This window comes from Coptis chinensis, chromosome 8, assembly GCF_015680905.1.
Source record: "Coptis chinensis isolate HL-2020 chromosome 8, ASM1568090v1, whole genome shotgun sequence".
Classification (NCBI taxonomy): Eukaryota; Viridiplantae; Streptophyta; class Magnoliopsida; order Ranunculales; family Ranunculaceae; genus Coptis; species Coptis chinensis.
Genome location: NC_141463.1, coordinates 91,204,467 through 91,229,530, shown reverse-complemented (window position 1 = coordinate 91,229,530; position 25,064 = coordinate 91,204,467). Strand labels below are relative to the sequence as shown.

General features: G+C 35.8%; 2 protein-coding genes and 2 long non-coding RNA genes across 5 annotated transcripts in view; 2 read left to right on the top strand and 2 right to left on the bottom strand.

Moving 5' to 3' along the window:
* LOC147484285 (F-box/LRR-repeat protein At3g48880-like) overlaps positions 1–21,976 on the bottom strand; it is a 76,952-nt gene extending 54,976 nt beyond the window's left edge. The window contains exon 1 of the mRNA XM_086578222.1: positions 21,522–21,976. Within this exon, the coding sequence (XP_086434348.1) occupies positions 21,522–21,919 (398 nt within the window). The 5' untranslated portion in view covers positions 21,920–21,976. The remainder of the gene's footprint in view (positions 1–21,521) is intronic.
* LOC147484282 (uncharacterized) overlaps positions 1–25,064 on the top strand; it is a 74,855-nt gene that overhangs the window by 38,009 nt on the left and 11,782 nt on the right. The gene's annotated exons all lie outside the window — the stretch shown is intronic.
* Positions 16,702–17,487, bottom strand: LOC147484286 (uncharacterized). Of its 2 annotated transcripts, XR_015207052.1 has the most exons (4): positions 17,327–17,487; positions 17,160–17,246; positions 16,931–17,049; positions 16,702–16,806 (listed from the first exon to the last, which is right to left on the bottom strand). It is a non-coding gene; the product is annotated as an uncharacterized LOC147484286 (long non-coding RNA). The 2 variants fall into 2 exon arrangements; XR_015207051.1 differs by having other exon boundaries at positions 17,160–17,487.
* On the top strand, positions 23,326–25,035 carry ERD15 (dehydration-induced protein (ERD15)). Its single transcript, XM_086578225.1, has 3 exons — positions 23,326–23,414; positions 24,205–24,582; positions 24,703–25,035. Exons 2-3 carry the CDS (start codon positions 24,237–24,239, stop codon positions 24,861–24,863), a joined length of 507 nt encoding a protein of 168 aa, XP_086434351.1. The 5' UTR covers positions 23,326–23,414; positions 24,205–24,236; the 3' UTR covers positions 24,864–25,035.

The following is a 25,064-nucleotide window of genomic DNA, read 5'->3' as shown; positions in this document are numbered from 1 at the left end:
GTAGGTATATCAAAGTTTCTTACCTTCTGAATCTGCGATTCTGTTCTCTCGCTCACATTCATTAAGAATCCTCTTTTGGCTTAGGACAATGAGCAAATGCGAGCTCACATGCGACCGCGGGACTGACTTCACATTTGAACTTCGTTGGCGGAGATTGGAGTCTTATAGAGAAGACACCTAGCTATGACCTTTCTTCAATGAAATTTCTAATGATTGCCCATTTGAACGATTGAGGGAAAAACTCTTAAAAGGTTTCTTGAGCTCACTTTCCCTTTCCTCCTTCACGAAGAAGTGATGGCTCCTAGATCTGAGTTTGGCTGAAATTTTGTGTGTATGTAAGTTGTGCACCGGAGAATCCCATTTTGGTGGATTGGCAAGGCGAGGGATACATTGTGGGCCTGTGACTTCGAAAATTGACCTTGATGTTGTCTCGAATTGTGGATCGAGCTTTTCACATTGTTTGATCAAAAGTTCATAAAATAAAGCTCATTAGAGCTTACGCTAGCGATTGCAAGGAAGCTTCTTAATCGGTGATTTTGTTCTCCATATTAGAGGGGACTTGCCTTTATCGCCGATTTTTTAGTGTTCTCTTAGCATTTAACAAAGACAAAACCAAAGGCATTAAAGTGGCAAGATCATTAACTTATTTCGCTGAGGATAATGAAAAACAATAAAGGTTACCTTTGCCCGATCAATATGATCTGGATCCGACATTTTGGTTGGCAATTGGGAAGTCTACTACGAGGTCGGGGTTGTACAATCATAGTAGTTTATACATCTACAATTTTCAACTTAATCAATAAAATTGTATACAGTTTACACTATCTTCAATGTTATCAAATAGAACCTTACCATTATGGTAGGTGACATCATTATTGGCATGAGACTTCGTGCGTGGCTTTTCGAGCTTGTTCGACCAAATTACCTCTCTCCTCCATACATGGATAAGATAATAATCCTTATTCTGAATGTAGTATCCGATCTTCTCCTTCATACATGGGCTCGCTGCCATGAGCTTGAGGTGTCACTCTTGTGGGCGTCCATGTGATCTCTCATTCCACGGATAAATCAGAATCGACATCACATTTGCGATAGCGAGGAAAAGCGGTTTTTTCTGTCGGGAGAGGAGCATAATATTGTTGACTATAGAAATGAATGCCGCTACTAATTCTTCCTCGGTTTACGGTAAAATCAAAAGCGTCACGGGAGGCAGTGAGAAATCAAAGGCAGGTTCGAGTTGAATATTTTTATGCTATTAGTTGGCGGCTAAACCCGACTAATGTAAGGCAGACTTAGAAGCGATTTGCTACTAAAATAGGTGTAGCGAAACGGGGGTTCGATCTCTAAATATAGATGCTGCTATAGGTTCTCGATCTCGATCAAATGGCTTAGAATCTGTCTCACATGCGGATGCAATGGGATATGGAACTAAATAATAGGCTTTGAAATTGGAAGGGGTGCTCCATAGCTTAAAATCGCTTCTAACTACATGACAATGGATCCGCCCATCATCATAAGGGCTTTTCATTATGGGGTTGGATCATTGTACACAGTGATAGCTCGGCAGCTAGGAGTTCTCACTTAAAAGCGGATATTCGAGAAATACAGGCGGCGATCAAGTTAGATTCTAGGTTTTATACATGTTCAGGCAATAGCATGATTCTCATTTGATCAAAAATACGCTTTGTTTACATATCCAACCGTACATGAAAGTATAATTGGAACACATGTCCCTCAAGTACCTTAGATCTTTATCACTTAAACCTATAAACCTTGACAGTGGAGGTATCCTTGTGCTTCAGTAATACCAAAGTGATTATATATGAAAGTACCGTAAGATGGATATAATATAGAGGATTGAAAGAAACAAAGACACAATAAATGCAATAAAGTTATGCAGATTATTATAGTTTATTATAATACGATATGATAGAGATGGACTTCATGTCTAAATGCAATAAAGTTCTGAGAAGATAGCACAATAAGTTTTCTTTATAAGAACACAACTAATAATAACAACAAATTAATATAAAATATCTCCATCGCGATGATCTACTTTGACACATTTCAACTTTTGGCCTATAGACAAAGCAAAAGTAAATGTGATTCAAATTAGTAAGAAGAGTCATGTAGAATCGTGGTAAAGGTAATTTGTTTTGAATATAAGTAATGTTTAAATACCTTGTTTTCTTTTATCTTACGCACCCTTTTAGATGGAGGTCTAATGACTGAAGTGCAGGATGATTCATTGAATCTTGGTCGAAATTACCTTTGACAAAAAAAGTTGATAGAGGATAAGTGAATATCTAACTATTATTTAAAAATGGAAACATATAAAAGTGAAACACATACCACATAAGCTTTTCTTTTTGTAAGTTTTATCGGTTTCTTTTTTTCTTATTTGAGGAGTTAGGAATGTCGGTGGACCTTTCCAAAGGAAGTTCTTTGCTAGAAAAAAAGAACATAATAAGAATAAAGCGTTGAATCAAGGAATATGCATTTTTTTGTATAGATTGTTAGTCATTGGCAGTAGGGTAAAAGTAAATGAATACCTTTTCTTTCATAAGAGTTGAGCTATTTTGATGCATGTTGTCAGGTAGTTGGGCTTGGAAGGTATCATTTAGAATCTGTGATGGCCTGTCACTTTGATTGTATAATAAGAGGTAAAATAATAAATATAAGCCAATGATAAATAAGCATGTTATTGCTAGCTAGTGTAATAAAACCGAGCGGGTTCGAGGGGAAAAAGTGAAGTATGTATTTAATAAAAGAAAACACATTCATAAAGGATAAGTTTGTATATCTATTTACCTGTTCAATATCTTCTTGTATTTGGAGTGAATCAAGTTTGTAATCCACCGAAAAACCTTATTAGCTGTAAAGCCATACTTGCCTTGACTCGGATGTTGTATTGGCTGATTTTATCTCAAACACTATCAAAGTACCAATAATTTCATCTATTATGGCCTTTAACAGTTTGGATACCGTTTGCCTAAGCCAATAATTGATAAATTTTCGGTGACAATTATGTATTTTGTGAAGATATATTGCATGGCACAAAGAGTGAATGTGAATATTTAGATAAGCGTTGTAATGGTTTTACCGATTCCATAAGCTTCTCAACTCGGAAATTTGGATGTTTTAGCGATTGCTTACGCTTCATCGCCAAATATAGTTATTAGGGTACTTTCTGTGTCATCTCGAATGCGAGCTTTCAATTGATATCTAACATATAGTTGTAATAGATAAAAATCATAAAGTTGGGAGAAGTGGTAAATCATTATATTTAAAAAAATGAATATGAACACATACCTAGCATCTGGAGATGGAATAAGCGTTGTTGCAATTATTGCACCAATAGTGATCACCTTTGTCTATAACTTTCTTTAATGACGGCCGATTTTGGTGCGGGACTTATAGAATGGTGCATAATCATGAACAATATCATTAATAATTGCTGTGCATGTGAAGACTTGCCCCTGTATGAAATGTAAGTATATTGAGCTAAGGAAAATTAAATATGGTTGATAGGCAAATGTAAACTTACAACAGAATCTCCGTTTAACATCTGAAGAATTTGCGAAAGCGTTTTCCTGTTTCTCAAAGATCTGTCCTTCATATTATGTTCAACTGATGATGATGCTTGTAGCATTGAAATATTTCTTTCTTTGAAAGTGGAGCTGTAAAAAAATAAAATCTTTTGTTATACTTAATCAATGGCTAGTTAATGAAAGCGTATATTATATTTTTAATAAGGCTTTTTTTTTTTGAGCACCTGTTTTGTAATTCTAACACTTCTGGAATTTCCAAGTTGACATAGATCTTGGTTGCACTTGTTGAATTAAGGAAGTATTTATCTGACAAAGAAGGAATTTAAGATTGAATAGGTAATGCAAAAAAACAAAGTGCTATATAGATTAAAAATCCTATATAATCACCATAATAGCTTCGAACAGTTAGTGAAGTGACAACCAACACCGGTACGCTCGTTGCAAAGCGTAATAGCATTATCCATCAATTGTATTGCATTTTCCCGGAGATTGATTTTAAGTTCGGTTCCACTTTGCATAGATAATATATTATTGTGTTAATGTGTAGATTTGATTATGCATTTTTGATATTCTAAATGAGCATATGGAAAAGATAGACATGCTATTCTTCAAGAAAATCTCTTTCAACATGAGTCCTTTTCTAAACATTAATTACGAAACACCTTCGCTGTACCATAGACATCGGAAAAAAAAAAATTGATGAAATAGTCATTTCGGTTTTTTTATAGAATTAAAGACTTGTATTATATAAGGCAACTTACCTTTCAAATTCTGATTTTCTTTTTGGAAGCGAGGCTAATCTTGTTAAACTCAATGAAGTCAAAATTATATTTTGGAATCTCGGGGTGTGCCGGAAGATCCCCTAACAATAGTATCCCATCGATAAGTATAAGATATTAGGTGTTGAGCGGGCGGTATGAATCTGTTCTACTTTGCACTTGAAGTTTTCAATGTGATATACATGTCCTTCCTCAAGAACATTTAAAAATGTGTTGGAATGGTTCTTAGGAACAATTGCTTGAATTTGATTTCCTGAAAATAAATAAATGTATTTAGGCAATTTCATAATGGGGAGAATTTAATGTGGTGAACATAAATGACTTTTACCAATTACTGTTTATCAATTAGGACAACATCAAATCTTTTCTTCTTCTCTTGGGAGTCTTTCTTTGTCGAAGGTCCATCTTCTTGAGACACGAACTTTAATTTTACACCGTTGAGTTAAATCGGTTAATTCGGACAATTGAACATATTCTTATGTACCCATTTTTTACGTGTACCTAAAGTGGAATGGATTAGTTGAAAGGTTAAAAAAAACAACAACATGCAAAGTACTGAAATAGCGAAATCTTTTTTTTTGTGGGTTTTTTTTCTCTAAAAGTAAAAAACAATCTAGAAAAAATTTAAAATCTGTAACTTAAAAGTGAGGAGATTTAGAAGCCGACCTTTTTGGAGTGATTTGGGTACTCGTTGTTCTTGGTGATGACGATAAGAGAATGGAACAAAGAGCGAGAAGAAGAGAGGGATTTGAAAATGCGGTTTATTAGTATTTATAATAAGCATCATATACATTCTGAGGGTAGTTAGGATTGTCAATGTATTGAGTAACTGAATTTGTAATCTAAGCGGTGTGTAGAGCGTATCTATTTTAAAATAGACTAAACTAAAGCCTAGATTCTTGGCTTTAAGGGAAGTGGTTGGGTGGCTTGGTTATAACTGTAAAACTATGGAGGTTAAGATGATGAGAGGTCCTATATCTTGTTTAGGCTAGTTTTGCAAAAAAAAAAAGGACAAAAGTATTAACCATTTTATTGCGGGTGGAAAAATCATGTGGGAAAAGATCTGTAAGACACTAAGCCGTGTAGTAATTCTGATAAAATACTTGAATATTATTTCAAAGCGGTAAATTCAAATTATGATATTTTAAAATCAAAAAAAAATTATGAATTTTTTTTTTTGTTAGGCAGACCTCTGTTGAACTTTAAAAGCAATATTAGCGATGATAGTTTTTGCATAACGAAACATTGAAAAATTAGCGTCAAGGCGTTCAAAAGAGTGTGTGCTGAAATACCACTATGTGTAAATGATTTGATTATAGTCATCTCTATATGAATTAATGTGAAGGAACAAAGTCAAGTGTGTTATGTATGTCGAGCGAAGTCGATTATCATACATCAACAATGGCGACAACAATATAGTCTTGTCTAGAGTTCAATTCCTAATTGCTAATCTGTTAAATGGTAATTAGAAGCAGCAAAATAGATGAAGCAAACATTGCTATCAAAGCAGCAGCAGATGATCATTGAACACCCGACCCGGCGCCAGGAAGTGATCAATAAAACCATAATGATAAGTAAAACCCTTAAAAAAAGCCTGCGCAAAGGTCATCAATTAAAGCCTTGTTACAACATTAGTTCATGGGGACCGAGTCGGCGGCTCAATGAGAAGTTCGGCTAGAGCTAAAATGAGATTTTCTGCCAAACCAAGTGCCACCACTATATGACCAATATGGATAAAAACGCTGCGGGGCGTGGAGATCAATTTAAGTGACATCCATAGCGGTTTAAAAGCTGCAGTTAATTTCCTCAATCCGTATCTTGATCTTTGCGGGGATAAATAGCGAGTTGGCGTGTTAAAAGTATTTTGGTTTAACCTTCAACCAAGACGGGAACTCTCATCTGCGGCAGTGAATATCCCATATTGACCTCTTGCAACATGAGCCACATGGCCTAGACCTTCCCAATTATCTGTGTGTGGATTTTGTTTGTTCAAAGAGAATAGGAGGCACTCCCATTTCTGCAAGAGTTGAGTACCAAAGGGAAACTCCATTATAATACATATGTTTAAAACTTCGATAGTAAGTCAAGCAAACATACATAGTAGGGCGTTTCAATTCTCAAGATTTTTCATTCTTGGGCTGCGGCATGTTCTGTATCGGCACTTGTCAAGAGGCCCGATCGGGATTTCTCTGTTGAACCATTTGGAATGGATTGAGGAAAGTAGGGTGGCCTCCTATATGCCCCGGTAACATCTGTAACACCCTTTCCGATGTGTCCCGAAAGCTCATTGCGTGCAACTAAAACCTCAAAAGAATTTGGCAAACTCAGATCGAATCTTAACTGTATGCGCATAAGGACCATTATAAACATCTGCGAAAATTAGTGGACATCTACAATGAGTAGAGACCCCTGGAGCTAAAATGGAAGGTTCTGTGACGAACCAAGTGGAACCACCATTGATTGACATATTTTAGGGACGTATATGTCATGAAAGGTTTAATTTCTTGATGTGAATAGTTCATGTACTCAAAATATATTAATGTGGCCTATGTTATGTCTCTCAAAAGTTTGGAGCAATTATTTAGCAAACAACCTAAAATATTGTACAGTATTTTCCAATTATCACTCAAAGAGACCAAAGAATGATTGAAGTGAATTACGAGTAAAGCGACCATTAAAAGGTGAAGAGCGGGGAATAGTATTTGCAATCAACTGCGCCAGCGTTTTGGATGTGTAAAGCAATGCAATGCCATACACGTTCAAGCAAATGGTAATCCTAAATTTAGAAGCACCGAAGTTCGATAGAGTTAAAAGTTTTTCTGCTTCATATTGGCTGAATACATTAAAGTTAGCGAGAATAGTATAAACCGACCCAAACAAAGCATGAACATATTCTTTGAAGGCTATAAAAGACGATGGTGGAGATTTATCTCTATTGGACATTTAAAAGAGAAAATACCATTGAAACAGGTTTTACATTTACACTAATAAAGAGAAGTTAGAAGATCAATTAAGGAGTTGCCAAGTAGCTTAATTACATACCTTTAGAACATGGTTAGAAGCCAAGTAGGCAAAAAGAAGATGTAGGTGGTAGAGTGAGCGAACATATTTCTGCACATCCATAAAAATACAAATATAAGTAAGATATAAGTCTATCTATAAATATATGGATGCAGAAAGCGTGGCGACAAACTTTGATTGTATTTTTTTGAAATGTAGTGCTCGCTTGGCTATTATCTGTTTCGAGGAGAACAAATTCTTAAACCTTAATTCTTATTTAATGTAGTTCTTGAATCCATACAGATAATGTGTCGGCCAGTATCCACATAGCATCAGCTAGATCGGTTGTACATAGAATTACTTTTCGATTGTCAAATATGACATGTACAAGTCTGTGAAAAAGCAAAGATAACGTTATGAAAGCAAAATTCCAAACTATTAGTAGATGCGATTCCGTATTTGTACATCAAAGAACATAGAAAATCATAGTAAAGTTGTTTCCCCTCCTCCTTTATCACGGGCTTGGGACCCGACAATGCAGAACGGATTTTGCATTGGCGGAGCTAAAAACTTGTTTATATTAGTTATGGTGATAGTCATGGGTTAAATGTTTTAAAATTAGGCGATATAGGAATAAATACAAACAATCTGCCGACTGCACTATGTAAAGATAGCACATTATTTTTTATATAGTACAATCAAAGGATACAATGTAGAAAATAAAATAATAAAGCAGGGAAAGATTATTAGTGCGTAGTCATGGGTTAAATCTAAATGTTAAGAAGACACATAGGAATCATTGTATACAATCAAATATCGAAGCTAGCGGAGGAATAAACACTATTTTCTTGCAATATTAATCACTCATATCATCATATTTCAAAGCAACCGTCCACGATACACTATATTTCTGGTATAAGTTCCAACACGTCTATTTAAGGTTCCATTTTTACCAACATCCTGATGTTATTCCGTGAAACACACCTTGACAACGCAACATATAGTTGCCCATGGGAGAAAACATGATCAGGAAGATATATACCTACGTTTCGAATAGTTTGTCCTTGTGATTTATTAATAGTCAAAGCAAAGCTAAGTTTTATTGGAAATTGTTTTCTAGTAAAACTAAATGGCATCTGTTCATTAACATTTGGTTGGAGAGGTATTCGAGGTATAAACTCTTTCTTACCTCTAAACTGTCCAGATGAAATCTCAGCATATATAGTATTATCATAAAAACGTAAACAAATTAATCTTGTGTCATTACAGAATCCTATACTTGGATTAATATTCCTAAGAAACATGATTGGACAGCCTTTTTTAAGAGTTAAGCGATCGCGTGGCCAGGCCACTTTTGGTGCAATTGAATTTAAAATTCTTGTTGATATAAGTTTTGAAGATCAGGTGGAACAATATCAAATGAGTAATAAGTCTTTTCTTCTCAGGGAAAAGGCCTATCACCTTATTATTAAGTTTATCAACAATATCATTTCGGTGTTAAAATTGTTAAAATAATGTAATTCTCATTACATCCATTAATACTTAATGAAGGATAAACAAAATCTATTAAATCGTTTATTGATTGTTCACCCCAAGGTATGACAATATCATCGGGCAATCTAATCATATTATCGTCATCAATATAGGGCTCATTACCATTGCCAATGCGAAAAGGAAATCAGCAAACATTGGATCAGTTCTTGCACGCATATTTTGTGTTAAAGGAATTACCTCAACTTTTGGCGGAAGGATGACTTGACAACACATCGTCAATCTCTTGAGCTCTAGTAGAGCGTGGGACAACAGGAAGCGTCGGCGAAAATCACCGCCAAGAACAATAACCTTTCGCCAAAGGGAGATTAGAGTCGGTGATATCTTTTAAGGTTCTATCTAAAGCTTCAAATGCATGTCTATGAGCCATAGTTGCTTCATCCCATATAAGTATATCTGCAGAACACAAAAGCTTGGCAAGCGGATCTTTTGAAATGTGACACATTGACAATGAATCAATAGTTATCGGGATTTTAAATCTCGAATGTGCAGTTCTTCCCCCAGGTAATGCTATTGCTGCAATGCCCGATGATGCAGTTGCTATTACAATATGGTTATCAGTCCTTAGAGATGCAAGAAGTCCTCTATATAAGAAAGTTTTTCATGTTCCTCCTGGACCATCAATGAAAAAAATAGAATCTTGTTTCTGTTGAACAAATGAAACAATCGTATCAAAAGCCTGCTTTTGTTCAATATTAAGGTCCCCAATAGCCATAAGGTCTTCATCAGGGATTTGTATAGATCTCTCCTCAATAATAAGCCGTGTTAATTCAATGTCTTCATCAATGTCCCCAGTCATTTCTGGCAAATCAAAATCAGAAGTACTTTTTTGTTTTTCAGACAAAATATGATCAAGGTCCTTCAGAAGACGATTAATGAATAATTCAGTATTACCATTTCTATCATTTCGTGGAGCGTAGTCTTCAATCATAAATGGGTAGAATTCATCCCAAAGATGTCTTACTCCACTCGGCTGACAATAAATAAGAATGGTGGCAAACAATCTTCTTAAAGAAAGAGGCATATGTGTACTTGCAGCCTCTCTTAAACAACTTTTAATCTTTGTCATCATGCTCAAGCAAACCCGCGTTTTCAGGTGATTCTTTAAAAGTGCCAACAGGCACACCATCAACTGTTAGCAAATCATTGAAAGAAGTGGGACCTCTCACATGTAACAACAAGGCGTAAATAATATCGTTCTCCTTCCATAGGGAAAGCTGTGGCAATCCTTCCAATTGTTCTCGTTTATTTCTTCTACGAATCCATTCTCTACGAGTGGAATCCCAATAAAAGTATTCAGGAAACTCTAAGTAAAGATATAGGCGTGCCTCCTCATTAATAAGATTAGTTTTGAAAAACTCAGTAAGCATCGTTTTCAATCTGTGCTCATCGTCTAATATATCTTCAATAAGTTCACCACTATAATAAGAAACTTGTTGCCTATTTGGCAAATGTATCTGCAAGGCAACTACTGAAGGAAACATGCCATTTAAAGGAAATTTAAACAATCGCCAAAAAGCCTCAGGTGGGCAGATCCATCTGGCATTAACAAACTGTGAAATCTCATCCTTATTCGGATATGGTCTAGTACTAACTCCAAATGACACTCGATCAGGTCCTTTATAAACATATTTATACAAATATTTAACTGAAGTGATGCTCGAACAAATCTCAACATTAATATGACAGTTATATTTTAATAGCAAATAAGGATTGTACGGAACAACATTACGGTTGTCTAACGTGTATTTTCCTATACCAACATGTCTTCCATTATCACGTCTCATGTATGTAGCATACAAATCAGTACCATGCGAAGTCGAAGGTGCAAATGACTTGGGAAATCCACTCCTACATCTATTATTTTTCATACAAACTGCACTCCTATTAACATATCCACATGCATTATGCATCATATGATTTTTAACTGCACTATACAAATCAGGTTCAGTACTGGGATCGGGAATTTCAGCGAAACTATATTATCTATATCCCTCGGATTACGTATTCTATCATTTTCATGTAGGATGAGCAGGAAATGAGCATGAGGTAGACCTCTCTTCTGAAATTCTATAACATGAACTTGTGCAATAACTCTACCCAAAATATGTCTGCGAAACAAATCATGCTTAAGTTCTTCTAAAATAGAATGGAATGTTCTAGTAGCTAAATTAGGTCTATCTTGTGTCGTTGGCCAATTTGTGTTTCTCGGTAATTGCATGCCAAGATGAGTTACATGTTACAGTTATAAATAAATCGGGGTTTTCCATACCTCCTTACCAATGCCATTGCATCGATAAGCGTCGATGCATATCCGAGGGCTACCAATATGAGAAGGTGGGAGTATTATCCTTTTGCCAATGTTACCTATTGATTATAAGATAAGATGCTTAAGTTTTAAATAAATAGACAATGTGAATTGAAGAAAACCAATATGAAGATGATGTTATTATACACGAAAATATAAGGTACTGCATGTGTCTCCCCGAGTTTAGTGCATCCGAATGCCTTGGTACAACTTCGGACCTAATAGTTTGCTGATTATCGATAAAATCTCATTTTCATCGTCTCAATTTTCACGCACATGTCAACTATAAACTGTTGTAGAAGGCGACATCCCAAAAGAAACAATGAGACTTCAGAAGGGCGAATCTGAATATAAAAGAACACGAGAATTTAGAATTTGTAATACATGGGTTGTATTTAGAATTTAGAATTTAGAATTTGTAATACATAGAATATAAAAGAACACGATAGAAAGTGCCATTTCTCTTAAACAAACCTTGCAAAACACATTTTCAGCACATTTTTTTTTTAAACATTTTTAATAGCAGGCATTGTATTTTAGAACATAACAACTTATTAAGTGAATTCTAGACTTATACATTTAAAGTTATTTGATTCTTTAAAAAGTAAAGTCGTCAAAATCTTAAAGTTATGGTGAACCAATGAGCATAGGTAGATTGTACGTCTCTCTTTCTTGAAAGGAAGGACATTACAAATGAAAGTATTAAAAGTTAGTTCTAAAGCAACAATAACATATAAGCATAGTATTTAAAAAGGAAAAGAAATTATAACGAGACACAAAAGAAATATCAAAGCGAAGCACATAATGTATTTGGTTTTATTAAGTTTATACATACCGCAAAATATACGCATAGTAAGCTGTGACAACTAATTCTTCTTGTATTGCTCACGATGCACACCCAAGTCCCAACCATATTCACCAAAGGCAACATTAAAGGATATTGTAATGGATCATAATATCCAGTGCGGTATCGAGGATTTGCGGAGTTGACCTGTTTGTGTTTGAACAATAATATCCCTTGGTTCCAACCCTTACGGATTATTATCTCCAATCAATATTGCGGCGACTTGCGATGCGTTGGTAATGCATGATCCCGGCGATCGGTTCTCAACTCTTTTATAATAAAGGCGACAATTTTGCAAATCATCTCTCTGGCCGAGTTGTCTAAAGGCGGCCGACAAAAGGGTTATTACAGTTGTTGAGGATATTTTTAACGTGGATATAACGTTCGTTGTAAAGATTGGTTTTCAGCATGCCGATTTTCTACCTCACGATCGATTGTAAGTAGATGTACATTTGTAAATACCTTGGCCTTCTACCAAGCTGTGGCGGAGACTTCCAATCCTATGATAAATAGGCGGCTCTTGCCGCGAAATGAGTATATCGCCATCCCGTCCATTTGCAAGATCTTGATCAAAATCAACACCCATCGAAGTAAATGCAAATATATGGTTGTGCGACCCGGATATTTTCTCTGAAATGTTGCCCAAGGTCAGTCCCATCCACTTAAAGCGGTGAACTAATTGGTGCGCCGATGGTCTAGGTAGATTTATTCTTCCTTTTTGAAGCGACATATTTCACGGTTTCATGAACGAACTGTTTGGCTCCACAAGCTTTGCAAATTCTAGGTTGAGGTAAAATGTAAGGGTGGAAGTCTTCAGGATGAACAAAATTCCTAGCACATCTATAAAACCCAGTGCTTATCCTTGACGGTATTTGGGATCGAATCGGTGCTGATGTCGTAGGAGTGTTCACATCGTGGTTATCTGTAGACATTGTAAACAATCAGTTACCTCAGAAAAGCCCTTAGAAAAGCAATACTTAAAAAGTAAGAGAAAGAATAAATTGAAGGAGGGACCTAATTGCACAATAGATTAAATGAGAAAACAGTAAAAAAATCAAAATAAAATTACCTAATTGCATGCGATTGTTAGGAATGTCTGTGTATCTAGCCTGTCGACGAATGTTGGTAAGGCGATACCGCACGCGAGAGGGTGTGTTTGTGGATGAGATGCTGAAACTGGAAAACAATGAAGTACACAAATGATTGGCAATAAACAAAGCACCCCACCCACAAAAAAAAAAATAAATAAATAAAAGAGAGAATTTGATTATAAAATAAAGTTGTTGCGAATACCTTCTTGAAGTAGAAGGCCGAATGTGGTGTTTGAAACCGCCTTTGATATCTATTTCTATCCCTAATACTACGCGGAGATGTCTTCTTGAGTAGCAGATATTTGGATGTGGTCCTACGAAATAAAAATATAAACAAAATGAATAATCACATACTTGGATGTGCTCCAACAAAAAAAAAAAAGACTAATCACAGAAGTTACTATTTAAGTAAATGCATGAAAGCAACGAAAGGAGATGGTCTATTATTGAGGCCAAGCATTCAAAGGACAACACCCTAAATTCATTTCTACTTGACGAAATATAATGCAAATATCATTCTGATTGGCCCAAGCACATTCCATAACAACCATTGCACATAATCAACGTATTTGGTAACAGGATAATCCAGTGACCAACCAATAAAACTCCATTAATATTTACGTGTGATGAAAGAGCACTACCGCCATGTTTGTTTTGAAAAGGCATACTATCCATGGAAAAAGCGAAATGAGAGAAAACTAACCCTCATCCATTGCGGTCGTCTATGCAAATCCTCAAAAAGAAAGATGGAGATAAAATATCGGAGTTCGGAGGAGTTGAATTGAAGAGAGTATAAAAATCATATAAAGGAGAAGAAAAAAAAATTGGAGTTTGTAAACGAGAGATGGAGAAAGAGATGGAAAAGGCAGAGATGGTAGAAGAAACAGAGATGGAGAAGAGATGGGGAATGGTTTGAAGCGGTGTATTTTGGCTCTATTATTTTGAAAAAGAAGTAACCGGTTTTTTTTTTGTTTTGTTGTTTGTTGAAGGACAAACATACCCTTTTAGGTACCCTTGTGATTTAAAAGTTTGGGGTAAAACCAAGGATCGTGAACTAAACTAAGCGGTGGCTAAAGTGCACGTATTCCGACCATGCTACCACACCACCTATATAAATGAAAAATAATGCAATGCGTGATGCTTCTATGAGTCATTCCCATTGTAACAACAAATATTCCATTATTACAACAAAAGACACATTGCATTGAAAAGCTTAGAGAAAAATTCCATAATAATAGGACTTGAGCATCTCACTTTTGATATGTTACATATCGTTTTTGATAGGTTACAAAACTCATAAATGCATTCATCCTGTTAAATGCTCAGTCGAACAGAATTCATAACGTATGGTAGTTCTTTACATCACAAAATATCCTCTTTTGGAGTTGATTTATTGCTTCATAAGTCGTCAGGCTTGGACATAATAGAAACCCCACTCGGTCTGAATTGAAACGTATCTCTTCTTCTTGTTGGTGGCTTGTTTCGACGGGATGACTTTAAGGTTCTATTTACCAACAGCTTTTGGGTAGATAAAATTTGAGTACTTGTTCCACCCGAAGAAGAGATGGTATTTGATTCTGCTGCGCCTATCTCTTCCTGACTTTGATTTTCCTGCTGGAATATTCTTGTGAAGGCTACAGCTGTAATGCGCCAGGCCATCAGTCTACTTATGTAGGTTCAGCAACATTTTCTACTCGAGTCATTCTTCCTGTTTTGGATTGTGATTGGGTAGTAACATTTTCTCCTCGAGTCGATGTAGTTCATCCCGTTTTTTCTGAGCGGCTTCTTTATGATGGAGTGTGTTAATCTCTTGAGAAAGTACATGTGTTGCCGTTTTTTTGTTTCATTCGGATTGTCTTATGCGGTTGCAATGTTTTTATTTGTACCACGGAGGAATTACTTTTCTTCGGTGGTACCTAAAAGAGATGAAGGGCATGTCGGAGAAATCAATAAATAAACTTCAATATAGGCGATTAGCATAAAAAAAATGTACAACTATTTTGTTTATAGGCCTGTATTGTAGATCCTTGCAGTGATTAATAGGATTCGATGTAAGATCCCATCTAAACTGAAACCGAATAAGAACAGCAGTGGACTTAAACAATGAGAAAGCTCCCACTGTCGCCTTGATCTGGCTGTCCTGCGACAAACCAATTTGCGCGACCATCTGACCAGACATGAACAGAACGCTTCTGGTACTAAGAAGCTCAGATAGAGCAGCACGAAAATATTGCAACATGTCTTGTCTAAGAATTCGGTAACAGATGGGTTTTTTCGGGTTCGATGCAGGTTGTCTTATGCGGTTGAAATGTTGTTGGTACGTGTGGATTAAGAGGAGGCGAAGATGAAGCAGTTCGAGGAGCTTGCTTGTATACCATTTCTAGAGTCGTTTGCTCCCAACTATCTTGCTACGTATAACAATAGACCCGTGAGCATGAAAGCAAGCGGGGGCCACCCCTTCTCTCCGCGGTGCATCGAAACACGAATGATATATGAAAGTTAAGATCAAAGTTAAAGAGCAAATAATTGCTTTAAATCCATAAAATGAACAAAGAAAACATAGAAGATAAATTGAAAATCACTCACGTAAAATGTGTCAATACCTATTACCCATAATGAAAGTTAAGAATGAGTGGCCACAATTCCATTATTTGTCCACATGATTAAACTTTATACTCTAGCCATTGATGAAAGATTTTTAAATCCAGCTAATAGGTGGGATAATAGATCTCCTAAAACCTACGACAGATAATAGAGTCCAATAGAAAACAGATAAGGAAGCATGACCAAGAGAAGAGTTAACAATTTAGAATATCCAACACTTGCACATTGTTCAGAAAGTAGTGACAGACACCATTCACTGCAAGGTATGACATGGCTCGTTGACAAATAAATAAACTACTCAATGTAGGCAATTAAGCAGAAGCTGGAGGCTGGAGGTAGTCACAACAATGACAGCAAGAACAACATCAAACAATGCAGGTTTAACCAAAGATCCTGCCCATCCTTTCAAAACATTTCCATTTAGAAATGTTGCGCTTAGGTACATCCTGCATACCCAACAAAATCCGAGTAAAAGAAATCGGCAACTGTGATGTTAGCATAATACATGCAGCGATGGGAGGCGATACTGCCTTAAGAGATGCATATATTGACGATAGGGACAGAATGGACAATAAGAATCCCCAAGACTAAATGAGAAAAAACCAAATTATTAATGACTAAACCACTACCCACAGCTTCAAGGAGAAATGTTTGAAACCCTCAACCAATCAACCATATAAGACACAAATAATTAACTAAATTTAAAAAATGAAAGGATAACATCAAATTTATTAAGGATGTGTAATATATAAATGACTTTTATTAGTACAACTAATATTAGTTTTTAGTTACTTAATACAAAATTATCAATAACAAAACACTATAAGTAAGTAAGTAACAATTCTCATTTGATCAAAATATACACTGTTTACATATCCAACCGTACATGAAAGTATAAAACACCTCATCAAGGAAACCGGTAAACAGTGTATGGCATTAACAGAAAAAATTCAAGGCCAATAGTAGTGCATACCTTGTCGAGAGTCTGTGTTGTAAGGGCATACAGTGGGGGAGCCACCAATTTCATCTTAACAGGAGAATCCTCATTTCCAGCAGCTTAAGCTTTCCGCATGGCAGCCTGTAAAATGGAGAAGAATGGACGTAATATGGCTACAGCAACTAAAATTTGGGCAAATAAGCTAAACAAATCATATTAGCAAAAGAAACGAAACGAATTAAAGTCAACAGTATGAGATCATGACCTTGATGTGAAGAACCACTTCCATCTGAAAACATTTTATTTCAATGTCTGTTTGTATTTTCAGCGGCTATAGGGTCATGCGCCTCCTAATGTTGATTAAAAGAGCATCTTTAATCTCATCTGACACAGCGGGTACCAGGTTAGTGACATGTGTAGTGACAAATTGATAAGCAAAACACAAACAGAGTACCTTATACTACCAAATAATGAGGGGTGCGAATTGTAGTTACCTCCTTTCCATCTTGACCAACTTCCTTAATCTCGCGAGTAAGTGAGTTTAAAATGGAGTCAGGATGATTCAGGATTAACCTGAATGCCTGGTTAAACAATAACACTTAAATCAAATTGGAAGTCAGTCAACAACGTGACTTTATGGTGAGCATGGTCTAAGAAATACCTCATATGCATGTCCATATTTTCGGTATAGAGGGCAACCATATGCATGTCGATATTATTAAGTAAACTAATAGATAACAACCAATAACTACACAAAAAAATTAATTCTATAAACAAAATCAACAATTCATAGATTGAGGCTTCCAAATTGAACAAACTTCAACAATTCATAGGGGCTTTTATCCGGTCAAAGAACGATGAACACGTGGCTGCATCAACTTCTTTGGTTTTGATTGCCGCAAAGACGAGGACTTAAAGAGGTAGAGAACTCATCCAATGGCTGCAACTCTTCAAACTTCGTAAATGTGACCAACACCCTGATAGTAGGAACCACCGGAATAGCGGGAAATTGGGTGAAAGCCAGAGAATACGTCTCAATCCTTATTTGTACTCGCGGAAAAAGGGTTTTCTTGTATCCCTTCCTCTATGGAGTTCATCCCCCTTCGCAGCAATATATACTGAGTGCCTACCAAGTCTGTTTCTGGGAGGCGAATCCCCAAGGAGATCACTGACCTTCTCCTCCACACAAAGTGAACTTCTAGGAGGAAGCAAATTTTTTTGTGTCTCGGGCTTGGCTTCCGGTTTTCTCCATCCACCAAATAAACACTATGCCGATGAGCAATAAACCCATCAGAAATCCCATTCTCTGGCACTGACTCTGAAGAATCTATCTTAAGGGCAAGCTCCAATTGACTCTTCTCATCCTCTGTCAATAGATCACCATAATCACTCTCCGTCTCATTGCAAGACGAGAAAAATTCATCGTCTGTGATAGCTACCCGTCTAGACTTGATGCTCACAACCACGTTCTGCATATCATAAAGTTTAGCTTTCCACTGCATATATATATATCTTTGCTCATAGCAACTATGCCGATGAGCAATAAACCAATACGAAATCCCATTCTCTGGCATTGACTCTGACGAATCTAAACGAATCTAAACCAATATCATAAACTTAAGCTTTCCACTGCCCAAACCATTTCCGTCTTTTCTTGCCTTCTCCAAGTTAAGTGTGGTAAAAGCACTTGCCGTGTCTGAGACATTGCAGTGACTTATTGTTGAACCTATGCATCTTTACCTTGTGTGAGATTATGGAAAGTGAAGCAGGGAAACGAGGCTGAAAGATGAAGAATATGAAGAGCAGACAATAAACATACCCAATCGATGAAGAACAGATAAAGAAAGTTGATGTCTTAAAGAAAGCATCGTTAAGCGCAAACAAATTGGAAACCAAACTTGTTCCCTAAACACAATTTAAAAGTAAATTAAAAAAAGAATAATCTAACCTCTTCCATGTGGAGAGGGATTTTCAAGATGAAGAAGAGATGTTTTGCTGAATATGTTTTTTTTCTTTGGGAAAGTATCGAAACGGTTGGTTAACTGGAAACTCTGGGCAACAGATTAGAAGACCATACCTATCTGTTCGAGGTGGAAGTTGGGTAAAAAAGTATTGAATGATAAAGGCACTATTCTCGTTTGGAAGGGAAAAAAATAGAGAAGAAAAAAGTAAGAAATAAAATAAATTTGAAGAAATAAACAAAATTCCTACCTATGCGCTTTAGAGTAGATTTCAATTCATAAATTCAATCAGCAGAGGAATGAAAAATTTGTTTTGATTGGAACGACAGATTTTTTTTTTGTCTTAAATTCGGGAGGGAGCAAAGGAACGGAGAAGACAAACGAACGGTTTAATTGGGAAACCGCGAAACGGTGTTTCTGTTTTACGAAGATGTTGAGTTTTATAGGCCTATTTACGAGAGCTAATGGCTAATTTACCCTTCGAACATGATCTGGGAAAAATTTCGTGGGTGAAACTTTCAGGTACCCTTGTGATTTAAAAGATTGGTCAAAAAACGGTAATACGGTGACTAATAAACGGGGCAAGTTTTCCCATTATATATAAGATATATATATATATATATATATATATATATATATATGCTGTTCGGGGAAAAGAACAAAGATCTACTTTCTTGAAAGATATTAGTAGTCCTAAACAAAAACTCTCTCTAGCAATTATACATAAGAAAGTATAAGATTAGCACTATATCTGATTTTAAAGATTCACATGATCTGATGTACAAAATCAAATGCAAAACAATATAAAATCCGGCCGGTCCAAATCACCAAATGCAATGATGTACATGAATCAATTCATTAAATCAAGTTAATTATTTAACTATCACCTCTCTCTATATTAAAGAGAGTACATGTTATATTAAAGAGAGTACATGTTATGTGGATAATTTTTTTCTTAGGTGGCCTGACATAGGTATGCCACGTGGACACTAAGTTTTCTAATACAACATAAACTCTTAATCTTAAGAAGTTTCCTAATACAACATAACTCTAATAAGTCAATCAACATCTGAAAATGAAATTTTATACTCCAAAAATTTATAATAATTATCAATCATTTAATTTTTCACCAAAAATTTAGGGGATGCAAAGTTTAGAAATGATTCCGCCATATGGTTGGGTCTCAAACCTTGCTATTTATTATAGAGTAACTAGTTGATGCCCGTGCCAGACGGCACTCATGACACACTGAACCACCACCAGTAATGGCAAATACAATCTAATTTTACCACCAAGAGATCCAACCACAATTGAACCACCACCAATAATGGAAAAACGAAAAGTTCGTCCCTCTAGAAAGGCTGATGTCCGACGGATGTACTCTCACTTTGAGATTCTAAATCATATCTTTTCGATCACGCTTTATCCCACCTACAAATCCTATTATCATCCAAACCCAAGAATATCGATGCCGAAGGGTCCAACTGAGACCCCTTACTATTGTTAGTTATATCACTCATTGTCCAACTGAGGGCAAAAAAGGAGTGCCCAAAAAAATGAAATTGATGCTGGGCTCTAACTCGAGCCCGCGACTTGGTATGAGAAAAGCCCGTAAAAACGAAGTGGGATTCGTTCCCGTTAATGTCATATTCCAACAATTAAATTCGAACCCTTATCTTGAGGATTCACAAAAATTTGGAAACACGCAAAGTTAAAGAATCAAAACGGAGCTCTAATCAAAGAGCACGACGAAGACTCAAAGTAGTAAATAGTAGAACACTTAATTGAAAAACACTGAAATACATTGACTTTCATATATATTTAGGAATTAACATATAAAATTCTAATTCAATTAAGTCTATTATTCAGCTTTAGTATACATTGACTTTGTGTTACAGTGTAACTGTAATCTCGCCACAGTTACAGGAGTTTAAACATTGGAAAAAAAAAAGAATAAATATTAAAAATATGCATTTTAATCACTGAAGAATATTGTAAAAGGTTCGATTGAACTGAGTTAATAAGTCATATGAGTTATTTAAATGTGGCTCAAACCAGACTTGAACTTGCCAACAGGATTTGTGGTGCTGAGCCCCTATAGGCATATAGCTAAGAAAAGCTTTGATTATCGAGATGGTGTGATCAACAATCCCGAAGTTTAGCGGAAAAAAAATGATCAACAATCCTCAGAGTGACTGCAAGTACACATACCACTGCTGGTTCATCAACCCTTCAATAGCTTGCCTGACATCGAAAATCCTTAAGTGATAAACAATTGTAAAAACTGAGATAACAAACTCACATTGATATTTGAGACATTTTAATAACATTATTTCAAATTCTTTGAAGTGAAAATTTATAGAAAGTGATGTCTTTGGAGTGAAAGAAATTGCATGGTCTGCAAACTCTTAACTAATATTGACTAAAACTTTTGTGAGCTGTTGAGCTAAATTTTATTTAATTAAGTATATAAAACTGATACCTGCATGCTGCATGATACTCACTTTTGGAGTGGAGGGTTTTTTTTTTTTTCTTTTTGATGGTGATGGAGTGGAGGGTAAGTAGTGGAGTCGACTGTGTGTTTAAGAAGATTTGAATAAAAAAAAACCGAAACTCGTCAGTGTTCTCTGGGCTCCAACCCGCGACTTGTGTGTGAAAAGCCCATAAAAACCAAATGGGATCCGTTCCCGGCAGTTTCCTGTTTCAAAATTCTAATTAGAACTCGTATCTCGAAATTAATCACTACTCAGTAGCCGTGGGATGGTGATAGAAATAATCCCGACCGTCCTTTATTATAGTTTTGTCCTGTAGCGAAAAAAAACACCTTATCTTATTAGATAGATAAGATTGTGGCTTTTTTGATGTAAAATGCATGTTTTGAATTAAAATGTTTACCTTGCGGAAATATATATCAAGTCTTCGTCAGTTGGAGCGCTATTGATTGAGAAGATCATACTAGTAGCGCTTCCCTCCGAGCGATCCACTAATTCCTTGAAAACTATAACATTCTGCTTCCATGAGGGGAGATAATGTTGCTTAACCGGATGAAAGAAATTGTTATCAGCATACAATCTCATATCAATTGTCTTCCACAGCAAAGGATCAAATGTAGCAGAATACCATGGATGACAAACGAGGGATATTACCGAGAACAATTCCTTTACGTTCAAGATTTTCTTAAATATTTTCATAAGAACATCTCTTGGAAGCTGACTCCATTGATCTTGGTTCTCACCTTCCTCTTGTTTTTCACTCCATTCATTTTGCTTCTCATCTTCTGCCTCTATCTCCATATTCCTAATTGGTAAAATAAGTTTGTATATATATATATGCAGTTAGAACGGCAATACACAGAACTGCAAAAGGTAGCTCGTATTATATTAGAGAGAAGTCCAATGCTAATAACACTCTTAAAATTCGGATCTAGTTAGTTCCTCTATTTTCTCTTTCTGGATTTCTAGTGCCCATATATTTTCATACTCTGCACTCTGCAGACTGCAATTCTGCATGAACCATTGCTAAAATGCAGAACATTTTTACAGGAGAATTTGTTCATGTAGTTGATACAAAAATTAAGGGTTGTCAATTTAGCTACAAACAAGTACAATTTTTTGGTCGAACAAATCATAGCTAGTAATATTCCGTTTTATACATTTTTTATACATTTTCTGTATAATACGAATAATAAGGCGAACATTTCAGACCTAAAGATTAATACTCGAATTCTATAATTCAGGCTTATAATTGCCGAATAATAAAGTCTATTTTTTTAAATGAAAAAAACACACTACAATTTGGGCAAAATATTATCTTCTAAACTTATAATACAACAAAATATGACCAATTTTTTTTCGTATTATATCCGTATAAAACACAAATTATATGTTTGACATTTTTTTCGTTTTTTTGGGTCAAATTTTTAAACGGATTAGAATCCAAATTTTCAAATTTTTGATGAATAATTTCTGTACCGAATTTTTGCGTCCACAAATTTACCAGCCATTGAACAAATACCGTTTGTTATTGTACGAGTCGAGTGCCATCATGCCTCGATCAATTCCTTGTGTAAAAATTTCAGGTCACCCCACCTTTTCCATTATTTCCAACCAATAGAGAGTCTACAAATACCCAATTTTGACTTGTTTGACGGCCGTCTTAGATAAAGTCTTTAGTCAACCCGAACCTCAGCTTCGTTACACACCAAACCAAATCAGGTTCGGGTATGGGAAAAAATTTCCAACTAGGGCTCGAAATGGAACAGGTTCGGATCAGATTCTCACTCAAAACTCTTTACCATATTTGGATCCATCCGGATTCGGGTCGGATTTCGGATATCCATATCATTAAAGAACACAAAAAAATACACTATTTTAATGATTTTTATATATAAATATAAAAAATAAATTAATTGTTAGGCATCAAAATGTAAATCTTGTTAAAATGATTCGGGTTTTAGAATATTCGGGTCGGATTCTAGTCACAAACATATAAACCATATTCGTTAAAATGGATTGGAATATGGTCGGATTCGAGTCGCATCCCAGCATTATTTCCAACCAATAGATAGTCTACAAATACCCAATTTTGACTTGTTTGACGGCCGTCTATAACAAGATAAAGTCTTTAGTCAACCCGAACCTCAGCTTCGTTACACACCAAACCAAATCAGGTTCGGGTCTGGGGAAAAATTTCCACCTATATAAACACTCATTTCAGATTAAAAACTTTCACAATTCGCGGAGATTTTTTTTAGCTCTCTGCATAACTTTAATCTTTCCAAAAAAAAAGGTAACATCAACAAATCATCTAAAATTTTACCTTCTAATGAGAATGAATTGATTAGATCTGAGTTTCTTTGATTCGATCTGTTCTTTTCATGTTACAATGTGGAAAATTGATCAAAATTGATTTTCATTTAGTTTCGAGTGGATCTTGATGTGATTTCATTGGATTGGATAAGGACGATCTGTGTAATTATGATTTTAGATTTACAATTGGACCGCTGATTGATTATATGTGCAAGTGTTATATATGTAGAACTGCAATTTAAAATTTTATTATTACAGAGATTAAAAAAAAAAATGCATGATCTGTTTGAGTTTTTAATATTTGAGGCATTAACAATACTTTGATATGTCTATATGACAGATAGCATGATCCTCAATACAGTTTTATGCTTCATTTGATTCTTTGTTCTCGTAATATAGCTGTGATGTATGTTTCGGGCCCGTTATTGTATTGAGGCGATATAGTTTTGATTCGAATGTAAGAGGCTTTTTGGAAGATTGCCTTGTTAATCACCGCGTGTAGGTCACCATGTCTGATAATTAAGTCTAAGTAACAACCTAGGATTTGGCTTTAATGATTGTGGTTTTGCCAATGATTTCTGAAGTGCATGTCCTGTGTGATATTCATTTTTTTGGCAAAATTTGTAATGGATAGTACTATATTAACTCATCTGGTTAGCTTTTTGTTTGTAACTTATTGTTGAGCTATGGGACATTTGTTGTATTAAATGTATTGATCTTGTTCCTTATATATGGAATATCTACTAACTTTTCTATTTTCTTTTGTTTAGATTACCCTGAACAGCTGATCAAGATCTAGGTGATGGCGTTAGTGTCAGGAGGAAGATCTATGCTGAACCCAGATGCCCCTCTCTTTATACCAGCAGTTTTCCGTCAGGTCGAGGATTTCTCTCCAGAGTGGTGGGAATTGGTGACGACTTCAACATGGTTTCATGACTACTGGCTCAATCAGCACCAGGAAGAGGAGAGTTTCATTGGAAATGCCGAGGATGACATTGCCAATTTCTTGCCAGATACCATTGATCTAGGAATTGATGAAGAATTTCCCAACCTGGAGGCTCAACTGGAAGAGTGGGTTCAGTATACTGATGCCATGGAAGCATGTCAATCAACCTTCCATGCACTCCAGAAAGAGAAACCCCAGAATGGTTTAAGTTTCTTTCACACTGTTGGATCCCTTTGAATTAGTCTTGGAAGATTGAAGGTCTCATTCTATTTTGCATGATGGTTCTGTTTTTAAACTGGTTCTGTTTTTACTTTTTAAACAGGTTTGGAGTTGGATATGGAGGCTTTCATCAAGAGCCAGACAATGTCAAAATCACCCAAACAAAGAGGACCCAGATCTCCAATGGTATCTCCTAGGTACATTGAGAAGCCAGTGAAATGGAGCCCAAAATGCAGCCCTCGTCGCATCAACCAGCCTCGTTAAAGTTGATCAGTTGAGACTGGTAAACAGCAGTACCAACAAAAATTGAGTTAGTCTCACTTGTTTTGTATAGAATGACCAAGTTGTAACTCCTCCTGTATTTCAGATGTTCATGTAATCTTCTCGTTGTAAGATATCCTAAAAAAGGAAAGCAAAAATCTTTCACTGGTGTAAATTCATTTTTAAAGGCTCCTACTAGTCGCT

What these genes read in the sequence shown, in the direction of transcription:
- ERD15 (XM_086578225.1), top strand. Translation starts at nt 24,237, where the DNA reads ATGGCGTTAGTGTCAGGAGGAAGATCTATGCTGAACCCAGATGCCCCT. An exon ending in GAAAGAGAAACCCCAGAATG is followed by an intron (nt 24,583 to 24,702) that starts GTTTAAGTTTCT and finishes CTTTTTAAACAG; the next exon opens with GTTTGGAGTTGGATATGGAG.